Source organism: Hypanus sabinus, chromosome 8 (genome assembly GCF_030144855.1).
Source record: "Hypanus sabinus isolate sHypSab1 chromosome 8, sHypSab1.hap1, whole genome shotgun sequence".
In the NCBI taxonomy this organism is placed as follows: Eukaryota; Metazoa; Chordata; class Chondrichthyes; order Myliobatiformes; family Dasyatidae; genus Hypanus; species Hypanus sabinus.
Genome location: NC_082713.1, coordinates 167,937,171 through 167,963,615, shown reverse-complemented (window position 1 = coordinate 167,963,615; position 26,445 = coordinate 167,937,171). Strand labels below are relative to the sequence as shown.

The following is a 26,445-nucleotide window of genomic DNA, read 5'->3' as shown; positions in this document are numbered from 1 at the left end:
TCTGAATTACTACACAACACTCAATTTTAGATAGATTTTCCCCAAGTAAACTCAAGCTCAAGCTGCTCTAAAAAGCCATCTCATAAGCATTCAACAAATTCCCTCACTTGTGATCTGACTCTAATCTAATTTTTTCAGTCCCCTTGCATATTGAAGTCTCCCATTACAATTATGACATTACCCTTATTACATGCCCTTTCCAGCTCTCTTTACAATCTCACCCCAACATCTTGTCTACTATTTGGAGGCCTATATATGGTTCCCATAATGATATTTTTGCCCTTGCAGTTTCTTAACTCCACCCAGAAAGATTCAACAACAGAGCCACACCACCGTCTATGCCGTCCTCCCTGACTTCTCAATGCAAAGTATATCCTTTGATATTAAGCTCCCAACTATAATCTTCTTTCAGCCATGTTGCACCACAAGTTCATCCACCTTTTCCGAATACAACATGCATTTAAATACAGCACTTCAGTCCCGCATTCTTCACTCTTTTGAATTTTGCCTCTGTGGTACAATTTAATTCTTTGCTCTGTACCCAATCATTGGCTTATCCTTCCTTCCATTTATGTTACATCCATCAGCTACTTGTAAACTTATTCTCAGCTCTATCATACTGGTTCCCATCCCCCTTCCAGATCAGTTCAAACTGTTCCCAACAGCTCTAGAGAACCTGCCTGCAAGGATATTGGAATCCTTTGGATTCATGTTGAACCTGTCCCTTTTGTACAGATCACACCTGTCCCAGAAGCAGTCCCAATGATCCAGAAATCTGAATCCCTGCTCCCGGTTCCAATTCTTCAGCCATGCATTTATCTGCCACCTCATTCTATTCCTATCCTCATGTGGCACAGGCAGCAATCCTGAGATTGCTACCCTTGAGGTCCTGCTTTTTAACTTCCTTCTTAATTCCTTGTATTCTTTTTCTACCTATGTTGTCGGTACCAATATGTCCATAACTTCTGGTTGCTCTCCCTCCCTTTTAGGGATATTGTGGATGTGTTCAGAAACGTCAGGGACCCTGGCACCTGGGAGGCAAACTACCATCTGTGTTTCTTTTTCACGTCCACAGAATCACCTCTCTGTCCCCCTAACTATAGAGTCCCATATTACTACTGCCATCCTCTTCAGTTCCCTACTCTTCTGAGCCACAGTCTCACTGCCAGAGGCATGGCCGCTGTTACGTCCCCCCACGGAGATTGTCTCCCCCAGCTGTATTCAAAATGGAGTACTTATTGTTGAGGGGAACGGCTACAGGGGTGCTCTCCACTATCTGATACTTTCCCTTCCCTCTATTGGCGGTCACCCATTTATCTGTCTCCTGTAGCCTTGGGGTGACCACCTCTTTGTACCTCCTGTCTATCACCTCCTCACTTTCCCTAACAAGCAGAAGATTATTGAGTTGCAGTTCTAGTTCCCTAACTTTGATTCTATGGAGCTGCACCTGGTGCAGATGTGACCTCTGGGGAGGCTGGAAGTCTCCTGGAAATCCTTCATCTGACACCCCTGTCTGGCCCTGTAGACATACCCCCTATTCTTTCTGGAATTAAATAATAAATAAACATACTAACTTATCTTGACTCCACCTGTTTTTGCCGAAGCCTGCTGAGCCAAATCCTTTCCATTCTGACTCAGACCACTCCACTGGATGGTACTTTAATTTGGTGGAAACTGGGTTATTCAAGATCTGCTCGGGATCTGTGTGGGGACACTTCTACTGTGTCTGTGCTATTATCCAAAGACTCTCGCTGAAAACTAGCTGCTTTTTCAAGCTCCGCTCAAGCATTGTGCGGGAACACACCTACTGCATCTGCACCACTCTTCAATCACTTTGATGCTTAGACAGTGGATTTATATATAAAGGGTCAATTTTGTGTGTGTGTGCTTGTCCAGTAGCACTTACATCCAATGTGATAAAGTGCTTTGAGAGATCAGTGATGAAACATGTCAACTCTTGCATGAGAAGTGGCTTGGATCCACTCCAGTTTGCCTACGTCACAACAGGTCTGCAGTAAATCACATTTCATTGGCTCCTTATTCAACCCTGGAACATCTGGAGAACAAAGGTGCATAAATCAGAATGATCATTATTCACTACAGCTCAGCATTCAATACTCTCATCCCTCAAAACTAATCCAAAAGCTTCAAAACCTTAGCCTCAATATCTCCTTCTGAAATTGGATCCTCAATTTCCTTACTTACCGACCCCCGTCACTTCGAATTGGCAACAACAACTGTTCCACAATCTCTGTCAGCACAGGAGTACCACAAGGCTGTGTGCATAGCACCCCCCTCCCCCCACTTGCCTTACACTTATAACTGTGAGGCTAAGCACAGCTCCAATGTCATATTCAAGTTTGCTGACGACACCACTGTTGTTGGCCAAATCAAAGGTGGTGATGAGTCAGCATATAGGAGGGAGGTTGCAATCTGGCTGAGTGGTGATACAACAAAAATCTCTCACTCAGTGTCAGCAAGGCAATGGAGCTGATTGTTGACTTCAGGAGGAGGAAAACAGAGGTCCATGAGCCAGTTCTGATTGGGGGGGGGGGGATAAAAGATGGACAGAGTCAGCAACTTCAAGTTCCTCAGTGTTATTTCAGAGGATCTATCCTGGACCCAGCACATACGTACAATTATGTAGAAAGCATGGAGGCACCTCTACTTCCTTAGAAGTTTGTGAAGATTTGGCATGACATCTAAACCTTTGACAAACTTCTATAGATGTGTGGTGGAGAGTATATTGACTGGCTGCATCACAGCTGGATATGGAAACACCAATGCCCTTGTATGGAAAAGCCTGTGAAAAGTAACAGATAAGGCCCAGTCCATCATGGATAAAACCCTCCCCACCAATGAGCACATCTGCACAGAGCACTGTCACAGGAAAGCAGCGGCCATCATCAAGACCCACACCAGCCAGATCATCCTTTGAAATAGTAATATTCAGGAATTTCAGGTTGCCTAACGTTTCTACCTCAAATCCTCCGATGAGGACTGGCTCAAGTATCTCTAGTTTCCCTTTCCTGAAGACTACAATTAGCTCCTTGGTCTTGCTGACATTGAGTGAGATGTTGTTGTTATGACACCACTCAGCCCAACTTTCGATCACCAATCTTTGCTGGATCATCAACAAACTTGAATATGGCATTGGAGCTGTGCTTAGCCACACAATCACAGGTGTAAAGTGAATAGAGAAGGGGGCTAACTATACAGCCTTGTGGTGCACCTGTGCTGATGGAGATTGTGGAGGAGATGTAGTTGCCAATCTGAACTGACTGGAGTCTACAAGTGAGGAAACCCAGGATCCAGTTGCACAAGGAAGTATTGAGGCCAAGGTCAAAGCTTATTGATTAGTTTTGAGGAGATGATGGTATTGAATCCTGAGCTGTAGTCAATAACGAGTATCCTGATGTATGTATCTTTGCTGCCCAGATGTTCCAGGGTTGAGTGAAGAGTTAATGAGATGGTATCTGCTGTGGACCTGTTGTTCCAGTAGGCAAATTGGAGCTGATCCAAGTCACCTCTCAGGCAGGAGCTGATTTGTTTTGTCAGAAGCTTCTCAAGTTCTGAGGACATAAGTGCAACAAGGTGATGGTCATTGAGGCAGGTTACCAAGCTTTTCTTGGTCACTGGTATCATTGAAGCCTTCTTGAAGCAGGCAGGTACCACACACTGCTGAAGTGAGAGATTAAAAATATCAGTGAACACATCAGCCAGTTGATCAATACAGGTCTTTAGTACTTGGCCAAGGGCCCCGTTTTGTTCAGATGCTTTCTTTGATCCATCCTCCTGAAGGCAGCTTCAGATACTGAGATCAAAGGGTCATTGGAAGATGTGGGGATTCATGATGGTTCCTCCATGTTCTGGTGGCCAAAGTGAGCATAGAAGGCATTGTGCTCATCTGGAAGTGAAGCCCTGGTGAAGCCCTGGTGTTCCCTGTGTCATTTAATAACTTTGTCAGAGGCTATAGCATTCAAACCCTGCACTGAACTATTCCCATAACTTATGGACTCACTTTCAAGGACTCTTCATGTTGTGTTTTTGATATTAATTGCTTGTTCATTCGTTCATTCATTCGTTTGTTTATTTATTTATTTATTTATTTATTCATTCATTCATTCATCCATCCATCCATCCTCTTTAGTATTCACATATTTTGTTGCCTTTTGCACGCTGGACATTTGACCTCCCTGTTGGGTGCGGTCTTTCATTGATTCTATTATGCTTATTGGATTTATTGAGTATATCTGCAGGACAATGAATCTCAGGGTTCAATATGGTGAAATATATGTACTTTGATAATAAATTTACTTTGAACTTTGAAGAACATCTCATTTGATATAAGTGCCATTGCTCTCAGCAAGTGTTATTGTAGCGTCACTATTGCAACAGATCTCAAGGCTGTCAGTTCTAAAACTTTGGAGCTGGTCAAGTCCTGCTGTGTACTCACCATAACTTCCCATCTCTCCTAACATTTTCATTTAACTATTTACTGCAAGGCTTGAAGCTATTACATCGTTTTTAATTTTATTCATCATGGGCACGCAGTTGAATGGTTCCACAGTACAATAAGATGGACTCTTGACCACACAATCTATCTCATTTTTCTCTACCTCCACTGCATTTTTTCTGTTTTTTATTCTCCTCCTCCTATATCCCAAAAACATTCAAATTGCTAGTTTAATTGGCCACTATAAAGCCCCACCTGTGTGTAGGTGAGTTGGAGAATCTTTTAGGAGTTGATAGTCGTGTGGGGAGAATAGACAACAAGACTGGTATGTCAATCTTAGATGCTTAATGATAGCAAAGGGTCTATTTCACTTCTATATGACCTTTATGACTAGTTGGCTGGAGTATCTGACTGACTCAGATCAAACATCCAAACTCTTATTCTGTCCCAAAAATGGGACTTTTGCTCCACAATAACTGTGCTGGTGGGGTGCATATTGTGTACATATCACTCACTAAAATCTGAAATACACTCAGTGGAGATCTTGTGAGGGAAAGTGTGCAAGCAAGTAGTGGAGACAGCAGTTCTTCCTCAGTCAGTAGCACTGATTATGCTGAACTGAACCAGCTTGGGCTTTTTGAACAGTTTTACTTGGGCTTGAAATTTCACTTCCTGCGACTTCAATGGACTGTTTTTCTACAAAAAGCTCACTACCTTCCTGGGTTATTTTCACCTTTCAAAAAAAGCAGTTCTTTACTTGTGGAATTAATTAACTTTACAAAAGGAATTAATTAAACCAAATCCTGAAAAAAAAGCAAATAGATATTAAATGTTTATTAAAGTTATTAGGGACTTTGAATTATTATGGAAATTTGTTGCTCTAGATTTTCAGCATCCGCAGAATCTCTTGTGCTTATGGTTAACTATGTTTATAGCACTTTCCAGTTATCATGGCTCTTCTAGTGTTTATCAAGGTACTTTTAAACCTGTGGTGCAACCTAGTGACATCTATGTTTAATATCCTCAGCGTCCTCTCTTGTCCAATCACATTCTTTGTGTAATGTTATTAGCAGAAATATACATAGCTCTTTAATGAATGGAGGATGGAATCCGAGAGAGCAATGACCTATGTTGTCTTGGTGGGCTACACTGTGAAACATGACAATTTAAACTCCCATGACTAGCTTTTTTCAGTGGGCAAAACATGTTTGCTTGTTGAAAGGTTTTGTGATTTAAGTGAAAACCTAACACCCAGTCTTCACCTTCTTCAGAATCAGAATCAGGTTTAATATCACTGGCATTTGTCATGAAATTCAGCAGCAACACATTGCAATATGTACTAATAAAGAAAAAAATGTGAATTACAGTATGAATATATAAATAGTTAAATCAAATAAGTTGTGCAAAAAAAGAAATAAAAAAGTAGTGAGGTAGTGTTCATGGGTTCAATGTCCTTTCAGAAATCAGATAGCAGAGGGGAAGAAACTGTTGCTGAATCATTGAGGGTGTAGATTCAGTACCTCTTTTCTGATGGTAGCAGTGAGAAGAGGGCATGTCCTGGGTAATGGCAGTCCATAGTAATGGACACTGCCTTTTTGAGGCACCACTCCTTGAAGATGTCCTGGATACTATGGAGGCCAGTGCCCATGATGGAGAGGATTCAGTGTACAAATCCCTGCAGCTTATGACAATCCTGTGCAGTAGTGTCCCCGCCCCCACCCCCAATACCAGATGCTAATAGAGCAAGTTAGAAAGCTCTCCATGGTATAGTTGTAGAAAATTGTGAGTGTTTTTGGTGACATACCAAATCTCCTCAAACTCCTAATTAAATATAGCCACTGTCTCACCTTTGTTATAGCTGCCTCTTGTTACTTTGAATCATTACCTATTCTTTGTTATGAGGAAAATAATTTACAGGAATGTAATGCTCAAATCCTCTGGTGTCTTCACAGCATTCTGTGAAGATGGCTGCAGGAATGGAGGTACCTGCATCGCTCCCAAAGTCTGTGCATGTCCTCAAGGATTCACAGGACAGCTCTGTGAAACTGGTAAGCAAAGATATTCTTCTTCTTTGGCCATTTCTCATGGTGAAGGATGACTTGTTCAATAAGTTCAGAGTACATTTATTATCAAAGTATTCATATACCAAATACAGCCTTGAGATTCATTTTCATGCAGGCAGCCGCAAAACAACAAAGCACAATAGAATTTACAAAAAAAAGAACACACCACAAACATTGTCATACTTCAAATGTGCAAAAAAAGAAAGAATAAGTTGTGCGAAGGATAAGATAGCAAACAAACAATCCACAGAACAGGAACCGCAGAGGCGCTGACAGTAAGTCCAGTTGAGCACTGCAGCCGGTCAGGAGCCCAGTGGCTGCACACCACAGTGTGGAGCACTGAATGCCTGTGGCAGGAGTCCAGTTTGGCAAATATTTCGGGGTTCCATAAAATGCCTGGCTGTGCAAAAGCATACCTCTCAGTGGGGAAATTACAGGCTACAGATTGCAGTGAGTAAGTAGTTGAGGAGTCCTATGCAGGATCAGTGGACTCTGCCGCAGACAGGGCGGTGGGCATTGACAGCTCCTGAAGAATCGACTCTGTGTACCCAGTGTCTTCCTGGATGCTCCTCCGTTTTGAACGGTTACTCCCGTGATTTAAATCTTCACAAACTTTTCCACAGAAGTTGTTTGCCATTGGCTTCTTCTGGGCGGTGTCATTTCAAGATGGATGACCCCAGCCATTACCAATACTCTTTGGAGGTTGTCTGCCTGGTATCAGTGGTCGCAAAACCAGGACTTATGAAGTGCATTAACTGTTCAAACAACCATCCATCACCTGCTCCCATGGCTTTATGTGACCCGGAACAGGAGCTAAGTAGGTACTACACCATGCCCAAGGGTGACCTGTAGTCTAGTGTAGCGAAGGAGCACCTTATGCCTCTTTTGGTAGAGCCATATCTCCATCCTGCCACAGAATATTTGCTTTAGTGAAGAGATTAACCTGAGCTCAGCCTTTGTGTCAACATATAAGCAAATGTCATCTGTGCATTCTTTTCACCGGGAGATACAATGGTATATGACTAAAATTATTTTAAAAATTCATTAAGTATTCTTTTCTGATTCAGGAAGGGCCATTTGTATATGTATTCACCAATAACGGAAGCACTGCACAATAAGTCACTTTAGTAGAATTATAACACGTGTAGAATAGAAAAACGAATGATGGATGAGGATGGAGTAAAGAAAACAACATAATATTTATCATTCAATTAATAAGACGATCTCTGCAATAATAGAGGGAAACAGAGACAATCACACCGCCTTCTCTCGCGTTCTCTCACTCTCTCAATAAACGTCCCTTTTGTGCATTTAATATTTTAGTAATATTTGAGAAATCTTGTGTGTGTATGTGTGTGTGTGTATATATACACGACTTGCACTACCTTGCACTACTTAATTAATCTAACTATTATATATGTAACTTACATTTTCTCTATGATTATGTATTTATGGTACTGCTAGCACAAAGACCATAAATTTTATGACATTTACTGGTGATATTAAACCTGATTCTGATATATATGTATCATAATATATATTCTATTTAAGTAAATATGAAGTTAGAACTGCATTTCAGACTCCCGTGTCTTCCTTGGAATTAATTTAATGTTTTGAAGTTACAAAACCTAACGGTCCCTAACTCCAAATTTCAGCGCTAATACTAGTTGTGACCTAGCCTAAGAGCCAATTCCTTTCTGCACAAAGTAAGTCCCATTTTTATACTCTTAACTGTAATGCGAATGCTGGTTTGCCTAGTGTTCCTAAAGCCAAGCACGTCAGAACCAGTGATGCGGCGTTTGGAATCCTCCATCGACTGAAACACGCCAGGCTAATACTGTGGAACGTTTCAAATTACTTCTAAATACCTACTTTTTAAACCTGGCCTACTTACAGGATTACTCAATGCTGGATGATGTTGATTACGTTTATATAATTTGGTATATTCAATTTCATTTTATTCTCTATGTTTGACTTTACTTATGCTTTTAACTTCGTCTCATATTTTATGACTATATTGATTTATCTTTACAATCTATGTGAAGTACTTTGAGCCTACAGCCTAATGTATGACAGATGCTAAAAATAAAGTTATTATTATTAAAACCCAAACATAACTCTTAAACCAATACTTTTTCATCCCTTAGTGGTACCAGCTGCATCTTCTTTTCTCTTACAACCTTTGGCTGAGATCAGAGCTTTCCAGCCTTCATTATGCCCTGGACCCCTAACATTAACCAAGGGTTCTGTGGGCTCCAGGCTGGGAACCCCTGGCCTGGACACCTAACCTGAGAAAACAGAGACAACAGGTCTGTAAGGAGGAAAACATTCTTCACCAAAATTTCATCTCAGGGATGTTTGTTCATGACTATCACCACATTCCAAACTGACACCATTTAATATTACAAACTTACATTTTATTTTAACATGTACCAAGGAGGAATCACTTTTAACTCTTTCCTTCCAAATGGACATAACCTTCATAGTGTAACTAATGCAAGATAAACAAAGAACACTGCCAACCACTCTATGTGGTCTTGTTTGACCTACCAACTTGTGGAAAGGTCATGAAAAATCCATCACAAATTTGGCTCATTAATCTATTCCAATTCTGCTACATTATGCCATGCATTCTGTGATCCTAGCCAAGACTCAATACCAGTGCAAACTTAGTGAAGCAGATCTGCATCTCACAGTATTCCTCATTGCAATATTAGATTTCACCTCCAATAAGTTTCCAGGGGGGTACGGATAATCTGCAGAATCAATGGGAAATTACTTGTCCTCGATCACCAGATCAAAAGCAGGATCATGCCTCATCCTGGCCATCAATGTATGATATGCAGAGGAAGCTTGTATACGAGCACACTGGGAGACTGAGCTCCAAGTCATTTTCAATTCCTTCACTGAAAACGCTTGATGAGCTCCGGCAAGAACGGATAGAGCACTCTTATTTCAGTTTGGCAGAGCAAAAGATGTCTCTGTCTCTGCAGCATGTAGCCCTGCACTAGATCATAAATTGAATATTAGATTTTTGATATAAAACTGTACTCAAGTTCAGCTTGCAGCTTAATATGTGTGTGAAGTATGTAATCTACAAAATGCTGAAAATACTCGGAAGTAGCAACATCCACAAAGAGGAACAGAATTGATGATCTCTCATCAGGGGTTAAAATGTATCTCTACTTAAAGTTTTTAAGTTTCACTGTAATATTGCATGTTGAACCATAACTTCACATTAGGGACTTCCGCCAGTTCAGCTGGCTTTGACCAAAGATTATTGAGAGATTTTGCTGTTCAAAATTGATTGCAACAGGGCCAATCTATCAACCACCTCATTACTACACCAGGATCCCTTGTGATTTAACCAGTCACAAAGGTGTGCCAGTGACTGACTGATAATAGAGTGCTGGCAGACTACAAACTGATTAAACTGTGCTAGCTTTGACACAAACCGAATATGATCCCTCCAACATTTGTACTGGGCTTTGGCCATTTTATTGCTACAGGCCTTATTAAACCACCTGCCCCCCTCTATCTTCTGACAGTTTTCCTCAGGCTGAATTTGGTTAGGGATTCTCTGTGTGAAGCCTGACATGAATACAAATTTCTGCAGCCCACATCAGCAAAGGGGGTCAATAGGTTGGAGGCTTTAATTCACCGAGGTCAGAGTAAATCCCTTTACATTGAGACTTCACATTTCTGGCACGTTACTGCTGCTAGAAATACACAATAAACGAATATCAGAAGCCGTAATGTAAACATGACTTTTGGGACCCCTATGCTTAGCATAGCAAAAAGCAGCTGGGAAACACACAAACACTAGTTCTCTTACTGTGGTTTGTAAGACTTATTTCCCTTCAGTCAAATGGCCATTTCTAGCTACAGGAACATGTCAGCCAGAGTAAACATCATTCAAAACGATTTTAACAACTGAATAAAAACTTAATACTTTTATGACATTTAAAATAAACCAGGTAATTTTACTGAAAATTAGAAACACTCAAAACCACTCAAAAGTAGTTTTAAGCTAATTATCATTCTCTGCTAAGTATTTCTCTTAACAGCCATAAACACTGCACAGTCTCCCAAAGACAATTTTTGGAAGATGCCCTGAGAAACAAAGTCTTTTACTTATTTTCATCATTTAAAAATGTAATAACTATCTTCTGGTAACTCTGTAAACAAATATATTGAAATGGACACCATCTACAAACCCCTAAGAGCCAAAGAAAGGCATGTCGATAGAATTCAAAGACCAATCAGAACTGAGGCAAGCAAAGGGGGGCCTATGTACATATGAGCACTCCCAGAGAGAACAACTGTACACTGAGGATTTCACCTCTGATGATGAAACGCCTGCAAGCTAATTGCCAAGCTCAGCAAATACCATAACATCTTGCTTCTGTCTCTCCAGAAAATCTCTGATGGCCTCGATGATATTGATGTACAATGTCTTGTGTATCTGACTCAAAACGGCTTCTTTGGTTTGTTAAGAGTAGGAATGCTTCTTTGTCTGATAAGTGTTTCTCTTGCAGTTGCTTAGCTTTAGACTTGCTGATATGGGGATTGTATTCATTTGTTAACCAATGAGGAATGTTATTTTGTCTTGTGAGGCTGGGAACTTGGGGGGGGGGTGGGTTTCATGGGTTTTCAAGAGAGTCGGGAGGAAGGTGGACGTGCGCTGCACTGCTTGGTTGACCACCGGGGGTGGTCCCGGGTGCGAAGACGTGGAGGTCAGAGGCAAGCGACGAGGGGTTGAATGGTTCGATGGTTGAGCTCCAACGATGTGCACTAAACTGACTGAACTTTGATAAGTTGGCACCTTTTTTTCTTTTCTTTCATATATATTGTATTGCCTAGTACTCTTTTAGTTTTAGTAAACTCTTTAAAGTGTATTTCATAACGGTATCTGGTGTGAATTTGATACTCTGTGCGGGCGCGAGGCATAAACTTGATTCTCACAGCACCTGCGTGTACGGGAGGTGGGATTGGTGTGTGGCTGGATCTCCTTTTCCCCTAGACATATACCAGCCTGTGGGGAAAGTGTTACATTGAGCTCAGGGCTCTGTGAAGGCTATACCATCTGAAACCATATAAAAACCTAGGGTGCCAAAGATTTACACAGTACTGTGTGTAATTATAGTGATCCATGAAATGTAATTGAAAGCATTCAATGAAGATCTTTCAAAGCACGTATTATTCAAAGGAAATACAGGAAAAAAAGAAAATATTCAGGATCAATTAATGAGTTAGCTGGGTAATCAGAACCAAGGGCATTTTAACAATGCATAGATTGACCTCAGCAGCTGTCACTGGAAGTTGCCTGCACAATGGGCAGGGACTGCGTTATTCACAGCAATGACCTTCCTGATCTGCCAAAAGGGATACAGTTCTGGAGATCTTTATGCACTCAACAATTAGACACGAGGAATCCTCTTTTTTCAAAATAAATATTGCAAATCTACTCCCATATCTGCCATATCAGCTAATCTTAAAGGATTGTGAGATATCTGAATGAATGAGATTATTTGATGAAATTACTTCACAATGTGAACAACATTGCACACACACCAAAGAACGCATGTTAACTTGATTGTTAATTTTAATTCAGTGCTTTAAGCATTTTATTTGATATTTATTTTCAACCATTGAATGTTTCAGAAACAGGTTGGCAACATGTAAAAATATTTTGCATACTGTATGTGTAACAATGAGTTAAGCCAGGAGACAGGGATTAGCTAGCAGTCAGATTTTTTTTTCCAAAAACGCACACAAAATGCTGGAGGAGCTCATCAGGTCAGACACCATCTATGGAAATTAATAAACAGTCGACATTTTGGGCTGAGACATTTCTTCAGGACTGAGAAGAAGGGTCTTGGCCAGAATCGTCAACTATTTATTCATTTCCATAGATTTTGCCTGAACGGCTGAGTTCTTCGAGTGTTTTATGTGTGTTGCTTTGGACTTCCAGCATCTGCAAACTTTTTCGTGTTTAGGACTTTTTTCCAGCTGTTTTGTGGATGGCACTTGTTCTAGCCCTGTCCACCTGTCATGACCAAGCAATATTGTACAAGATACAATGACTATCCCTGGTCTTTCCATTTGAATCAGGAAATCTTTTGACCAGATCTTGTCGCCTGATCAACCTGTAATGGCCACTGGCCTAAATATAACAAGTACAAACATAATTATTGTTTGTCTGTTTCTGTTAAGTAGCATAAATGTTGTTACTTAGGAAATGTTGATCATGAAGAACACAGGGAGATCTTGATCTGTTAGAGAAGTGGATAAATGGATTACAAAACCAACAAGTTTGAATTTTGGAAAAGTCAATTCAGCGTAGAACTAGTGCTTTGAATGGTAGAGCACTAGGGAATGTGTTGAAACACAGGGACCAAGGAGAACAAGTACACGGCTCATGAAAAGTAGCGTCAAAGGTAGATAGAGTGACGAAAAGGTATATAGTGCACTGGTCTTTATCAGAAGGAGCATTAAGTGTAGGACTTGCCTCATTGTAGTACACTTGTATAAGTCATTGGTAAGGCTGCAGTTGAAATACTGTGTAAAGTTATGGTCAGACAGTTAGAGGAAAGCAGTGTTTTAGCTGAATGTGTACAGAAAAAGTTTATGATGATAAAAGGCCCAAGTCAAATGGAGAGATTGACCATGATAGGTCTTCATTTCTTGGAATGCTGACAAATAAAAATGTTTAAAATTATTAGAGGCGCAGATAAGACGGATGATAGTAGACTTTTCCCCAGGAGACACCGCCAGGTTCAGGAACAGTTTTTAACCTCTCACCCATTAGGCTCCTGAACCAGAGGGGATAATCTCACTCAACTTCACTTGCCCCATCACTGAACTAGTTCCCACAGTCAATGGACTTGCCTTCAGAGACTCTTCATGTCCTTGATATTTATTGCTTGCTTATTTATTTATTTATTTGTTTGTTTGTTTGTTTGCTTGTTTGTTTATTTATTTATTTATTTATTTTGTTTTGTTTTGTATTTGCACAGTTTGTTGTCCTCTGTATATTGGTTGTTTATCCGTCCTGTTAGGTGTGTTCTTTCATTGATTGTATTGTGTTTCTTGGATTTCCTGTGCACGCCTGCGAGGAGAAGGATCTCAGGTTGTATATAGTGACATATGTACTTTGATAATAATTTACATTGAACTTTGAAGTTAGGGGCCATGGGTTTAGGGTAAGAGGGGATAAATTTAAAAGGGACCCAAGGAGCAGCGCTTTCATGCAGATGATGGTGAATATATGGAATGAGTTACCAGAGGAAGTGGTTGAAGCAGGTATGGTAGTAACACTTGGATGTGTATGTGCAGAGGTGGGGTTTAGAGGGATATGTGCTGGCACGATAGCATACTGGTTAGCACAACACTTGACAGTACCAGCGACCAGGGTTCATTCCTGCCATTGTCTCTAAGGAGTTTGTACATTCTCCCTGTGACAAGGTGGGTTTCCTCCAGCTGCTCTGGTTTCCTCCCACAGTCCAAAGGCATACCATTTGATAGGTTGATTGGCCATTGTAAATTGTCCCATGATTAGGTTACGGTTAAGTCGGACAGAATATCTAGAATGGCTGGAATGGCCTATACCAGTGGTGTATCTCAATAATTACCGGCAGGAAATTGGAACTTGCTGGGTGTGCATGGATCATTGAGCTGAAGGACTTGTGCTGCCTTCCTCTATGATGGTTGTTTAACTTGCACTCCATCTATAAAGCAGCAGTTAAAGCAGGCAAACAAAAAAGCTTAAAATGCATGAACAATTTTAAACAGCTAACTGAACACATTCAATTTTTAGAAAATAAACAAGATTACCTGAGACTTATATAGCACCCTATTCCTCTTTTATACAAATGGCATCGTCACTTCAGTGCCAGCTATCCAATCTCAGAGTGTAGTTGGGAAATCATTAACACACTTAGGGCTTCCATGTTCCAGGAGAAATTCTGAATATGATGGCTCTTGATTGGACAGTTTCAAACTTTTTTTAAACTTCAGGCAGTTTTGCATATTTTGGCAGCAATGGCCAGCAAAATCATCCAATCATTTGTTAGATGTTGCCTGATCAGACTAATGGCAAATATTAAGCTCTGAATCTCTGGCCAGACTAGACAGAGTGTCCTGATCAGCTCAGGACAAACAGGTTTGAATAACTCACCAGAAGAAAATGAAGGCAACTTTTGATCTCATTGGGTAAGAGGAATCTATCCAATCTTTGAGTTAAATACAGACAAGTCCCATTCAGAAATGACAAAATCCTTGGTCAAACAGATAGGTATTAGATATAAGAAGGTACAGGTAGGCATTTCCTCCAGAGAAAGATCTTGGAAAGCTGAAGGCCAGTGGAAGTGAGAAGAGGAAGGGAATCAGCTCCTACTGAAGTGTGCATGGGGACAATTGTCACCATTTGATGTGCAACCTTCATTGAACTGACCTCTGACCTCAGCGGCTAATGACATGGAGACTGCATGTTTTCCCAAGACTGTCTGAAATTCCCACATCTCAAAGATGTGATGGTTAGTAAATGAGTTGGTTATTTTAAACTGTCCCTTGTGTAGGCGGCTGGTGGGAGAATATTAATGGGTTCATGAGTGTGAGAGAATAGGTTACAGACAAATAAGTGTTGAGGATGGGATTGATGGGATTGTTAGATGAGCTAGCTTGAAGGACCAAACATTCGCCTCAGCAAGGAAATAATAAGATAAACCTGGACTTCTTGCAGTGGAAGTGGTTCTTTAGGTTCAGATGTTGAAAGGGGTACCTCCAGGAAGAGGGGGGCCTTGAAGGAAAAAAAAGAGTTCATCTGGAAGATAGGATTAGATAAGAATTGTATTGGTGGTTGTCTCTTGTGTCTGACAAAGTCTGGGAGAGTTTTTAAAGTGGAAAAGCCATTGCACTGGGGCAGTTCCACTCTCTCGACCTCAGCAGACTGAATCCAGTGGTACGAACAAATGTCACAAACTGGGCTCTTCCTTGGTTGCAGTGGGTGACATTTTCTATGCCTTATCACGCTCTTCACTCTCCATGGAGCATTGCAGACCCACCATCCTAGTGGCTGGATCTCTCTGTAGATCTACCCACCCAATCCACTGGAGCTGTCTTCACATACTAGGACAGGCAAATCCCTACCTCACTGGTGTGTGAGACAGACAGCTACCCTCGCCTGGCTTAGCCCATCTGACGGAGCAGTGTACTGGATTATGGCCGCTGTCTCATGCAAATAGCTACTTGGAGCCACAGGCGAAAGCTGAGTGTCTGGTGGGGACTCAAGGTGAGTGTCCATGTGGGAGAATAGGTTTCATGCAAATAAGTGTTGGGTTGGGATTGTTCTGTGAGCTAGCATTGACAAAGGCCAAGACCACACCTCAACAAGGAAATAATAAGACTTCTTGCATTGGAAGTGACTCCTTGTGTTCAGTTACTACCCCTCCACCATCAGGCTCTTGAATCAGAGGGGATAGATTCACTCAACTTCATTTACCCCTTCACTGAAGTGTTCCCACAACCTATGGATTCACTTTGAAGGACCCTTCATCTCATGTTCTCGATATTTATTGCTTACTTATTTCTTATTTGCATAGTTTGTTGTCTTCCGCATTCTGGTGGAACACCCTATTTGGGCGGCCTTTCATTGACTCTGTTCCAGTTACTGTTCTATAGATTTGTTGAGTATGCCCACAAGAAGATGAATCTCAGTGTTGTATAGGGTGACATATACATACTTTGATAATAAATTTACTTTGAACTTCAGTTGCGCGAGGGGTGCCTCCAGGAAAAGGGGGGGGAGGGGGTTGATGAAGAAAGATGAAAGAGTTTGTCTGGAAGGTGAGATTAGATGAGGGTAGTGTGAAAAAAAGAGGGCAAAATCAACTGAGACACAAATTGAAAGCAAAAAATGTTTTTATTGAAGTTCTTTATGTTTCTGAAGTTTATTTTCTGCTGACACTAGTGCAATGGATCTTTGTTGATTAGAATTACAGCGGAGTATGGAACTATTATAAGTTTACGCTCCATAAACTGTGGCAGTTTTACAGCTCCAGTGGAAGCTTTAAATTGAACTCTTACTCATTTTCCTTTTCAAATTCTCCTCACTGGCAAACCATGATGCAATCAATTTTGTTCAAGTGACAGGCAAATGTCTTATAGCTCGGTCACGTTGCCCTGATCAGTGCAGAAGGACAGATGTTGCACATCAGTACCCATAATTCTCAGCCACATTGTAAGCTGGTGCTTCCCAGGAATTGCCAAGTAACCTCTTGTAGCATTTGAGCATTAGAGAAGAACTATGTGTGAAATTAAAAAGGAAAGGAACTGGATTTGATGCCAAGCCTAATGACACAAAATGATGCAGGGAATATGTTAAAAGATGGGCAATGTAAGTGAGTCAGTTAAAAGTGAAATGTACAAAGTTGCTGTCCAAGTGATATGGTTCTGCTGCATTGACAACACTCCAGGTGATTTGGCTCCGCTGCCAGCCTTGCAATGGCAGCACTCCACTCTTGGACCCCAGGTTTTTATGGGAGCATGTTATACTGTGGATTCCAGTTAATTGGGACACATTGGGGCCCGTACGTTTTGGCCTAATTAAGCGGCTGCCTGAATTAGCTGAAGATGCATGGAAATAGTTCGAAAAGTATAAAAAAGACCAACTGAGTAACAAATTATGTATTTAAATGAATTACAGAACAAATTAGAAAAGAACAAGTACTGCTGCATTATTATAAAACTGTGCATTAGTTCCCAATAGCTGCCGATGGAAGAACTCATCTGCTGTGTTCCTTTGATTGACTGTAAATGAACTAAATCAGTGCAGACACTTCGTGCAGATACTGAACTGCCTTCATACAATGCTGTTGGTGATGGTATTGTCCAAATCTTCATTTTAATTGTAACATTCAAGATGATTGTTGATAGCTTCAAATTCTTCGTAGTTTCTAACTTGCTGAAGTAAGGAAATCATTTTATTTTCACTCCTGGCCATTTCTGGCACCTCCAAACCTGACTGCTTGAAACTGCAGTGAGCAAAATAGTTCTGAATTGTTCTACTGCTTACTTCTCGACAACTATCAATGACAAAAGTCACTGCTTTTTGAAAAGAAACACACACAACTGATGCTATTTAAAAACTGTTCCCTCTAAACATGATGTAGAGTCTAATGGCCACACACGCACATGACTGATGCTTGTTAGAACCTGTTCAGCAAGTCTCCTGCTCCAATTAAGCAGCATAGTGTCCCAAATAAGTGTAGGGGATCCTGCCAATTTTCTCAATTAGTTTTTGTTCTTTAAGAGTTGTCCTAATAAGTGGCTGCCCCGATTAACTGGACTGCACTGTATTTTGCTATCCATGGATCCCTCGGTTCATTCCTTGGTTCATGAATTCAAAGTCTTTCTGTTATCAAAAATCCCATTAAAACAATAACATGATAATGACTGCTGATTGATTTACATGTCAACAGAAAAAAGTTATGAAGGAACCTCATTCCTTTGGGATTTGGATTTGAACTTGTTTTGGGGAGGGGGCTTGTTAAAAATTGACTTTCTAAAAATTCTTTTTCCATTTCTCTCCCAAACCAATATCATTTCCTTGTTTTAGTGACAAATTCTTCTCCTGTAATTCCTCCTTTTTGCCTTAAGTATTATTTATTGATGGCTGACCTGATGGAATTAAAGAGAAGGGAGTGTCTTAGTTACCAATGAAAAGATGCTAGATGTACTCTCCTCTCAATGTCTGTTCCAATAGAAATGATTACTTTGCTCACTCCTACATCATCAATTTAATAAAGAGTGGAATCCTATTATATCCCATTCTATAGTTGTACCATGGAGAGCATTCTGACAGGCTGTATCGCTGTCTGGTATGGAGGGGCTACTGCACAGGACTGAAAGAAGCTGCAGAAGGTTGTAAATTTAGTCGACTCCAACTCGGGTACTAGCCTACAATGTACCCAGGACATCTTTAGGGTGCGGTGTCTCAGAAAGGCAACGTCCATTATAAAGGACCCCCAGCACCCAGGGCATGCCCTTTTCTCACTGTTACCATCAAGTAGGAGATACAGAAGCCTGAAGGCACACACTCAGTGATTCAAGAACAGCTTCTTCCCCTCTGACATCAGATTCCTAAATGGACTTTGAATCTTTGGACACTACCTCACTATTTTTAAAAATACTATATTTCTGTTTTTGCACTATTTTTTATTCAATATACGTAATTGATTTACTTGTTTATTATTATTATTTTATTTTTCTCTCTGCTAGATTATGTATTGCATGGAACTGCTGCTGCTAAGTTAACAAATTTCATGTCACATGCCAGTGATAATTAACCTGATTCTGATTCTGATTCTCTGTTTCTCATAACCTAGAAGGCCATTCAGCCCACTCAAGTTTATGCCAGCTCTCAGGAATCTCATCAACTCATTATTTCTCAGTAACGTGTTCTCCCTTGCATCAGCTCCCCCACACTGATACTCCTGTCACCCACCCGTAGTGGTGGAATTTACAGTGGCCAATTATCCTACTGGACAATATTTCTTTGGGAAAAAATCTGAGCACTTGGGGAAACCCAAAGAGTGACAGGGAGAATGTGAAAACACAGCTCCTGTGATCAGGACTGAACTCCGGTACTGGAGCTGGGAGACCTCAGCACTAAGTGCTGGAAACCAGCCTGCTGCCGGTTAGGATTACAGCAACACAATCAGAATCAGGTTTATGTTGTGAAATTTGTTAACTTTATGGCAGCAGTACAATGCAATCCGTAATAAAAGAGAAAAAACCATGTGAATAACAGAAAGTATATATAGTAAGTAGTTTAATTAAATAAGTAGTGCAAAAATTAAAAATAAAAGAAAGTAGTGAGGTAGTGTTCATGGGTTTAATGTCCATTCAGAAATTGGATGGCAGAGGGGAAAAAGCTGTTCCTGAATCATTGAGTGTTTGCCTTCAGGCTTCTGTACCTCCTTCCTGATGATAACAATGAGAAGAGGGCATGTCCTGGGGATTGGGTGTCCTTAGTGATGTATATCACCTTTTTTGAGGCATCCAGATGTCTTGGGTACTACAGAGGCTAGTGCACATGAGAGAGCTGACCAATTTTACAGCCCCCTACAGCTTACTTCAATTCTGTGCAGTATCACCCCCCACCACCTGTCGAGACAGTGATGTACCCAGTTAGAGTACTCAATCACGAGACATCTGTAGAAATTTTCCAGTGCTTTTGGCGACATACCAATTCTTTTCAAACTCCTAATGAAACTTGGCTGCTGCTGTGCCTCCTTGGTAGCAGCGTTAATATTATTGCAAAACCTTTGTTAATATTTAATACTTCCATTGTTCTCTCAAGGCAAATAAAACCACATCCTTTGGCTTATCTAGTCCGTGTCAACCCAGTTACACTGCTGATGCCCATCGACCACATGATTGATGCCATTCACAACAGCAAAAACATTTGCTGCAGGAACTCAGCAGGTCATGTAGTATCTGTGGTGGGAAAGGAACTGTCCACATTGTGGGTTGAAACCCCCATCAGGGCTGAGAATGGAGAGGGAGATGCCAATCTAGTGAGGAGAGTGGTAGTGGTGAGGAAAAAACACAAAGTGATTGGTGCAATGAGAAGCGGCGAAGGATCATGAGCAGGTAAAACTAGGTAGGGGCATCACCATATACAACCGTGAAGTTCATTTTCCTGTGGACGTACTCAACAAATCCATAATAGAATTAATGAAAGACTGTCTTCACCAGGGTGGACAGCCTGTGTGCAAAACACAAACAAACTGTGCAAATACAAAATAAAAAAAAGTAATAGGAATAATAAATAACTAATATCGAGAACATGAGATGAAGAATCGTTGAAAATGAACCCATAGATTGTGGGAACAGTTCAGTGATGGGGCAAGTGAAGCTGAGTGAATTTATCCCCTCTGGTTCAAGAGAGAGAGACACACACAGAGTTGGATAACGGATAGCGACAGCTGGAGCGCTGTGGAGGGAGGAGAGAGTGAAGATGAAGATTGCTGTTGGAAAGCAATGAGCAGGAATGCAAAGGCTACCAATGCTGGAATCTGATAAGGAGATCATGGGAACCATTAGAGGAGAGGTGAATGACAATGGAACTGGAACTACTTAGAGGGGTTTGAGGGTAAAGCCTGTGGATGAACTGTGTGTAACGGATGTGGAGGCGGAAGAAAATAGGTGATGGGGGCGCTAAAGGAGATGTGAGAATGGAGGCTGAAATAGGAGGATTAGAAAGAGAAAAGGGAAATGAAAGAAAAAACAGGAGGAAATCTGCAGATGCTGGAAATTCAAACAACACGCACAAAATGCTGGTGCAACACAGCAGGCCAGGCAGTATCTGTAAGGAGAAGCACTGTTGACGTTTCGGGCCAAGACCCTTCATCAGAACCCTTCTTCATGGAAAAAAACGAATGTCTCCATTTGTTTTGTAGATTGCAAACTTGCCACTAGCTTACAAGTTTGATCTCAGGAATGAAAGAGTTAATGGATGAGGAGTATTTGATGGCTCTGGGCCTGTACTTATTGGAGTTTAGAAGAATGAGGTGGGTGGGTGAGCTTATTGAAACATATCAAATATTGAAAGGCCTGGATCGAGTAGACAAGGAGAGGATGTTTCTAATAGAGGGAGAGTCCAGGACCAGAGTGCACAGCGACAGTCCCTTCAGAACAGAGGTGAGAAGCAATTTCTTTAGGCATAGGGTAGTGAATCTATGGAATTCATTGCCACAGACGGCTGTGGAGGACGTCATTGGGTATTTTTAACCCAGAAGTTGATAAGTTCTTGAATAGTAAATGTGTCAACGGTTATGGAGAGAAGGCGGGAGAATGGGGCTGAGAGGGAAAATTAATCAGCCATGATCTAATGACAGAGCAGATTCAATAGGTTGAATAGTCTATTTCTGCTCCTATGCCTTATGGTCTAGTTTGCAATCTGCAATTTGACTGGGGTCTTGAGTTGCCTTTTAAATTCTACAGCTGTAGACTGTAACTCAATATAAGCACAGCTTGAAATCAGCAAGATTCATTTGAAATTGATATATAAACTATGCTTTAAAATTACTAGCTATTGCAGAATTATACCACAACGATAGATTGAATTACTGATAGAAGTATATATTTCATAACATTGGAATTGGTGCAAAACTTGTACTCAGAGTACCAATCACTGCTCTAATTTATCAAAATCAGATTTGAAACTTAGATCCAATACATTGCTGAGGTTTTGATCCATGTTCCACATGGTATTCTAATGCTATTTTTGAGCTACAACCAATCTTTGTTATTCCTCTGAGACACTTTTTAATAAAGTGCTTTTGAAACTTTGCACAAAATGTGTAAAACTGCACCATATACGGTAATGCCATTAAGAATCCCCAATGTAATATTACCTGTGGATCAATGAGAATCCTTTTCCTAAATGAAAAACTTAGTATCAAAAATAATGGAAAAGTATATTGCAGTTGTTAATATTTATAACTTGTACTTTCCCGATGTGCCATCTGGGTTCCAATATGAATATCCTTTGAACTATCTTCTTGATTCTTGTGTGATGTTGTATAGATAGCAATCACAAATGGCATTGTTGGCTTCTGAAGAATGGAATATTACTGACAGTTGATTTGGACGTTATGGGCTGTCGTTATATAGTTCAAGCATTATAAAACAAACAGCCAATGTCCACATTTATCAATACTATTTTGGTACTAATTTTAAGAGTACATTTTCTGACACCTTAGTAATCAAAAGTTCAAAAATTCAAAGTCATAGTAATTTTTTATCTAAGTATGCACATGTCTATGTATTACCTTGAGATTCATTTTCTTGCAGGCTTAGTTATAGACTAAAACAACTGTGCTACTCTAAAGAGTATTATATGAGGTCATTCTTATCCTTGGCCAATAGGTTCTATAATAAGTCAACCTATAGCCAGGGAAGTGATGATCCCTCCTGTTAGACTGTCTATGGTAACTTATTTTGTATTCTTTCTACTTCTCTTCCAATATTTATATCTGTGCACTTGTAATGCTACAGTGACACTGTAATTTCCTTTGGATTCAGTAAAGTATCTCTCTATCTAACTATCTTTTACAGGAAAATAAAGAAATTCAATAGAATTTTTGAAAAACTATGAATAATAAAGACTCACAAACAGTCAATATACAAAAGGGGACAAATTATGCAAATAAATACTCAGAACATGAGTTGTAGAGGAGTCCTTGAAAATGAGTTTATACATTGTGGAGTCAGTTCATGTTGAGGTGAGGGAAATTATCCACACTGGCTCAGGAGCCTACGGATGTAGGGTAATAACTGTTCCTGAACCTGGTGGTGTGGGACCTAAGGCTCATGTACCTCGTGCCCAGTGAGAAGAGAGCATGGTTTGCATGATGGGGGATCCTTGATTATGGATGCTGCTTTCTTACAGCAATGCTCCTTGGAAATGTGGGCTTTGCCTGTGACCCACCAGGTTTTGTAAACCTTTCCTTTCAGTTCATTTTCTATTGCCTGCAGAGGAAAGTGTCAGCAACAATTGATAAGCCTCCACACCATGCTGACTGAGCTCTGGAACTGTTTACCTCTTCAGGAAGGTGCAGATGAACCTTCCCCCCCGCGCATACATGGTTCCTCTGTAGAGAGAGTTAAGTGCACCAAGTTGTGAATAGTCAGAGGCTTTTCCCCAGGGCTGAAATGGCTAACACAAGAGGGCACAGTTTTCAGGTGCTTGGAAGTAGGTAGAGAAGATGTCAGGGGTAAGTTTTTTTACACAGAGAGCGGTGAGTGCGTGGAATGGGCTGCCAGTGACGGTGGTGGAGGCAGATACGATAGGGTCTTTTAAGAAACTCCTGGATAGGTACATGGAGCTTAGAAAAGTAGAGAGCAATGGGTATCCCTAGGTAATTTCTGAAGTAAGTACATGTTCGGCACAGCTTTGTAGGCCGAAGAGCCTGTATTGTGCTGTCGGTTTCCTATGTTTCTAAGTTCCTGGGAGTTCACATTGCAGATTGCAGTGACCTCACCCGGTGCCTCAGTATCACCTCCCTGAATAAGAAGGCACAGCAGCATCTCACTTCCTGAGGAGACTGAGGCGAGTGAGGATCTGCTCCCCTCACCCCCCGCCCCCCATCTCCGTCCCCACCATCTTAACTGAATTTTACAGGGGTGCCAATGAGAGCGTGCTGACAAGCAGCATCTCCGTCTGATATGGGAGCAGCAAAGCATCAGAACAGACAAAGGACAGTGAGGATAGACAGTGAGGATCATAGGGGTCTCCCTACCATCCATCAGGGACATTTATGAGGAGCTCTGCATATGCAGGGTCCTTAATATTATCAAGGATCCTACCTTCCAGCATCCTCTTTGACTTTCTACCATCAGGTAGGAGAATCCGATCCATAATGTTTTACTTTGAACTTTGAACTTTAAAGACAAGAACAGTTTGGATGGGAAACAGTTTCTTCCCCCAGGCCATTAGGCTTCTGAAATCTCTGCTGTGTTACATTCAGAGTGTCACCAGATAACTTGTACTGTACCCTACAATATTTAATTTATGCATTTTACTTGGTTTATCTAGGCATAATTCATTTGTAGATTTAATTCCTACTTTCCCAAGTTATTGTGTATTATATGTGTGTTATGTGTACTACTGTGCTTTACACACTGGTCTGAAGAAACATCTTGTTTGGTGGTGTACATGTAGATAGTTAAATGACAATAAACTTGACTTGATCTGATGAGCAGATCATTCCGGTGCAGGACACATTTCTAACAACAGAACTTGCATTGTGGGGTTGTAAGTGCAAGAAAGTGAATGGCCGTATTTAATACGTGTTCACAGAGTGTTCTGGTGGCTGATAAACCACTGAATAAAAGAACTGATAATCATAGGCAAATGAAGTTCAAGATAGGGGTAATTATCTTCAGTTGATAAAAGGAATTCTGGTTTGAAGAAGGAACAAAATGAATATTTACATTCATGCTATTCCAAAAATAGTACAGAGGTTACAGCAGAATCAACTGTGCAGCTGAACCTGAGCCCTCGTTACATCTTGACCACTAATTCTAACCAGAAATCAGCATACAACAGTCCGGAGAGCACTACTACAACAATTGAGTGAAGTAAAAGCAACAAATAAATAACTTTTTGTCAGATCAATTCAACAGGGTAAAACCTGATGGGTCCACATGACACCCATGGAGAGAGGAAGGATATTTCTGAGCAACAATTCAGATGAGAGTCAGTGGCACATTAGACACAGAAGCAGAATTAACCATTTGGCCCATCAAACTGCTTCACCATTTCTCACCCTTAAACCCATACCTTCTACCAGTATTCCTTTATGCCCTGACTAATCAAGAATCTATCAACTTCTGCCTTAAATATACCCCACGACTTGGCCTCCATAGCTGCCTGTGGCAACAAATCCCACAGATTCACCACTCTCTGGCTAAAGAAATTCCCCCTCATCTCCATTCTCAGTGGACGTCTGTCTATTCTGAGACTGTGTCCTCTGGTCTTAGACTCCTCCCATCATAGGAAACATCCTCTCCACATCCACTCTATTAAGGCCTTGTAACATTCTATAGATTTCAATGAGATCCCCCCCCCACCCAATTCTTCTGAATTCCAGTGAGTACAGGCCCAGAGCCATCACACGCTCCTCATTTGACAAGCCTTTCAATCCCAGAGTCATTTTTGTGAACCTCCTTTATAAAGCCTCAAGATTACATCCTTGCTGTTATATTCTAATCCTCTCAAAATGAATGCTAACTTTCCATTTGCCATTCCTCATCACAGATGCAAGTTAACCTTCAGGGAATCCTGCACAAGAGCTCCTAAGTCCCTTTGCAATTCAAATTTTAGAATTTTCTCTCCATTTAGAAAATAGTCTAATCTTTTATTTCTTCTACCAAAGTGCATGACCATATTCTTCCCACATAATGGGAGATAAAACATAAGATGCTGGAAACACTCATCTGGTCAAGCAGCAATTGTGGAGAGTTAAGAAGTTCATGTTTCAGGTCCAGGAATCTTCATCAGAACTACTGATTCTGAAAAGTCAACTCTTCCCTCTGACCCCCTCCTCCCCCCCCACAGATACTGCCTGATTCCATAGGTTCCTCCAGCAAATTGTTTGTAGCATTTCAACCAACCATCCAGGTCATGCTCTCTTCTTGCTTCTGCCATTGGGAAGGAAATGCAGGAGCCTTAGGTCCCACATCACCAGGTTCAGGAATAGTTATTATCTGTCAGCCATTAGGCTCCTGAACCAACGTGAATAACTTCACTCACGTCAACACTGAAACAATTCCACAACCGACAGACTCACTCTCGAGGACTCTACAACTCATGTTCTCAGCATTATTTGTCTATTTATTTATTAGTTTTTTTAGTTTGTCTTCTTTTACACATTGGTTCCTTGTCGGTTTTTATGTGTTTCATTGACTCTATTGTAGTTTTTGTTCTGTTGCAAATGCCTGCAAGAAAATGAATTTCTGGGTAGTATTTCATGATATCTACGTATGTACTTCGATTATAAATTTTCTTTGAACTTTGAGTTTGCAGTCTTTTGCAATTGTTGCACCAGAGGTAGATTGTTTCAAAACAATCTTAAACCAGCAGCTGCAGATCTTACTTCATAAAATTTGAAAGAATGAACCTACTGGACTAAAATTAGAGCTTTAGCAAGGTTTTATTTTTGAAATGTTAATGGTAATGTCATCCAGGAGGGAAAAGTAAAGCATAGTTCATTGGGACAGTAGTCAGGTTTGTAATTTGACCATCCTAGAGATGGAGAGCATTAAAACCTTCCCTTTTGTGGCAGCTCAGCTATTATATGCTGATGGACAGGTTATTTGCTCTTTTCTTAACACTCGTGCAATAACAGCAGAGGG

General features: G+C 40.7%; 1 protein-coding gene across 1 annotated transcript in view; it reads left to right on the top strand.

The window, feature by feature from the left end:
• LOC132398695 (protein kinase C-binding protein NELL2-like) overlaps nt 1–26,445 on the top strand; it is a 305,511-nt gene that overhangs the window by 190,092 nt on the left and 88,974 nt on the right. Inside the window, exon 15 of the mRNA XM_059978482.1 lies at nt 6,409–6,504. Within this exon, the coding sequence (XP_059834465.1) occupies nt 6,409–6,504 (96 nt within the window). The remainder of the gene's footprint in view (nt 1–6,408; nt 6,505–26,445) is intronic.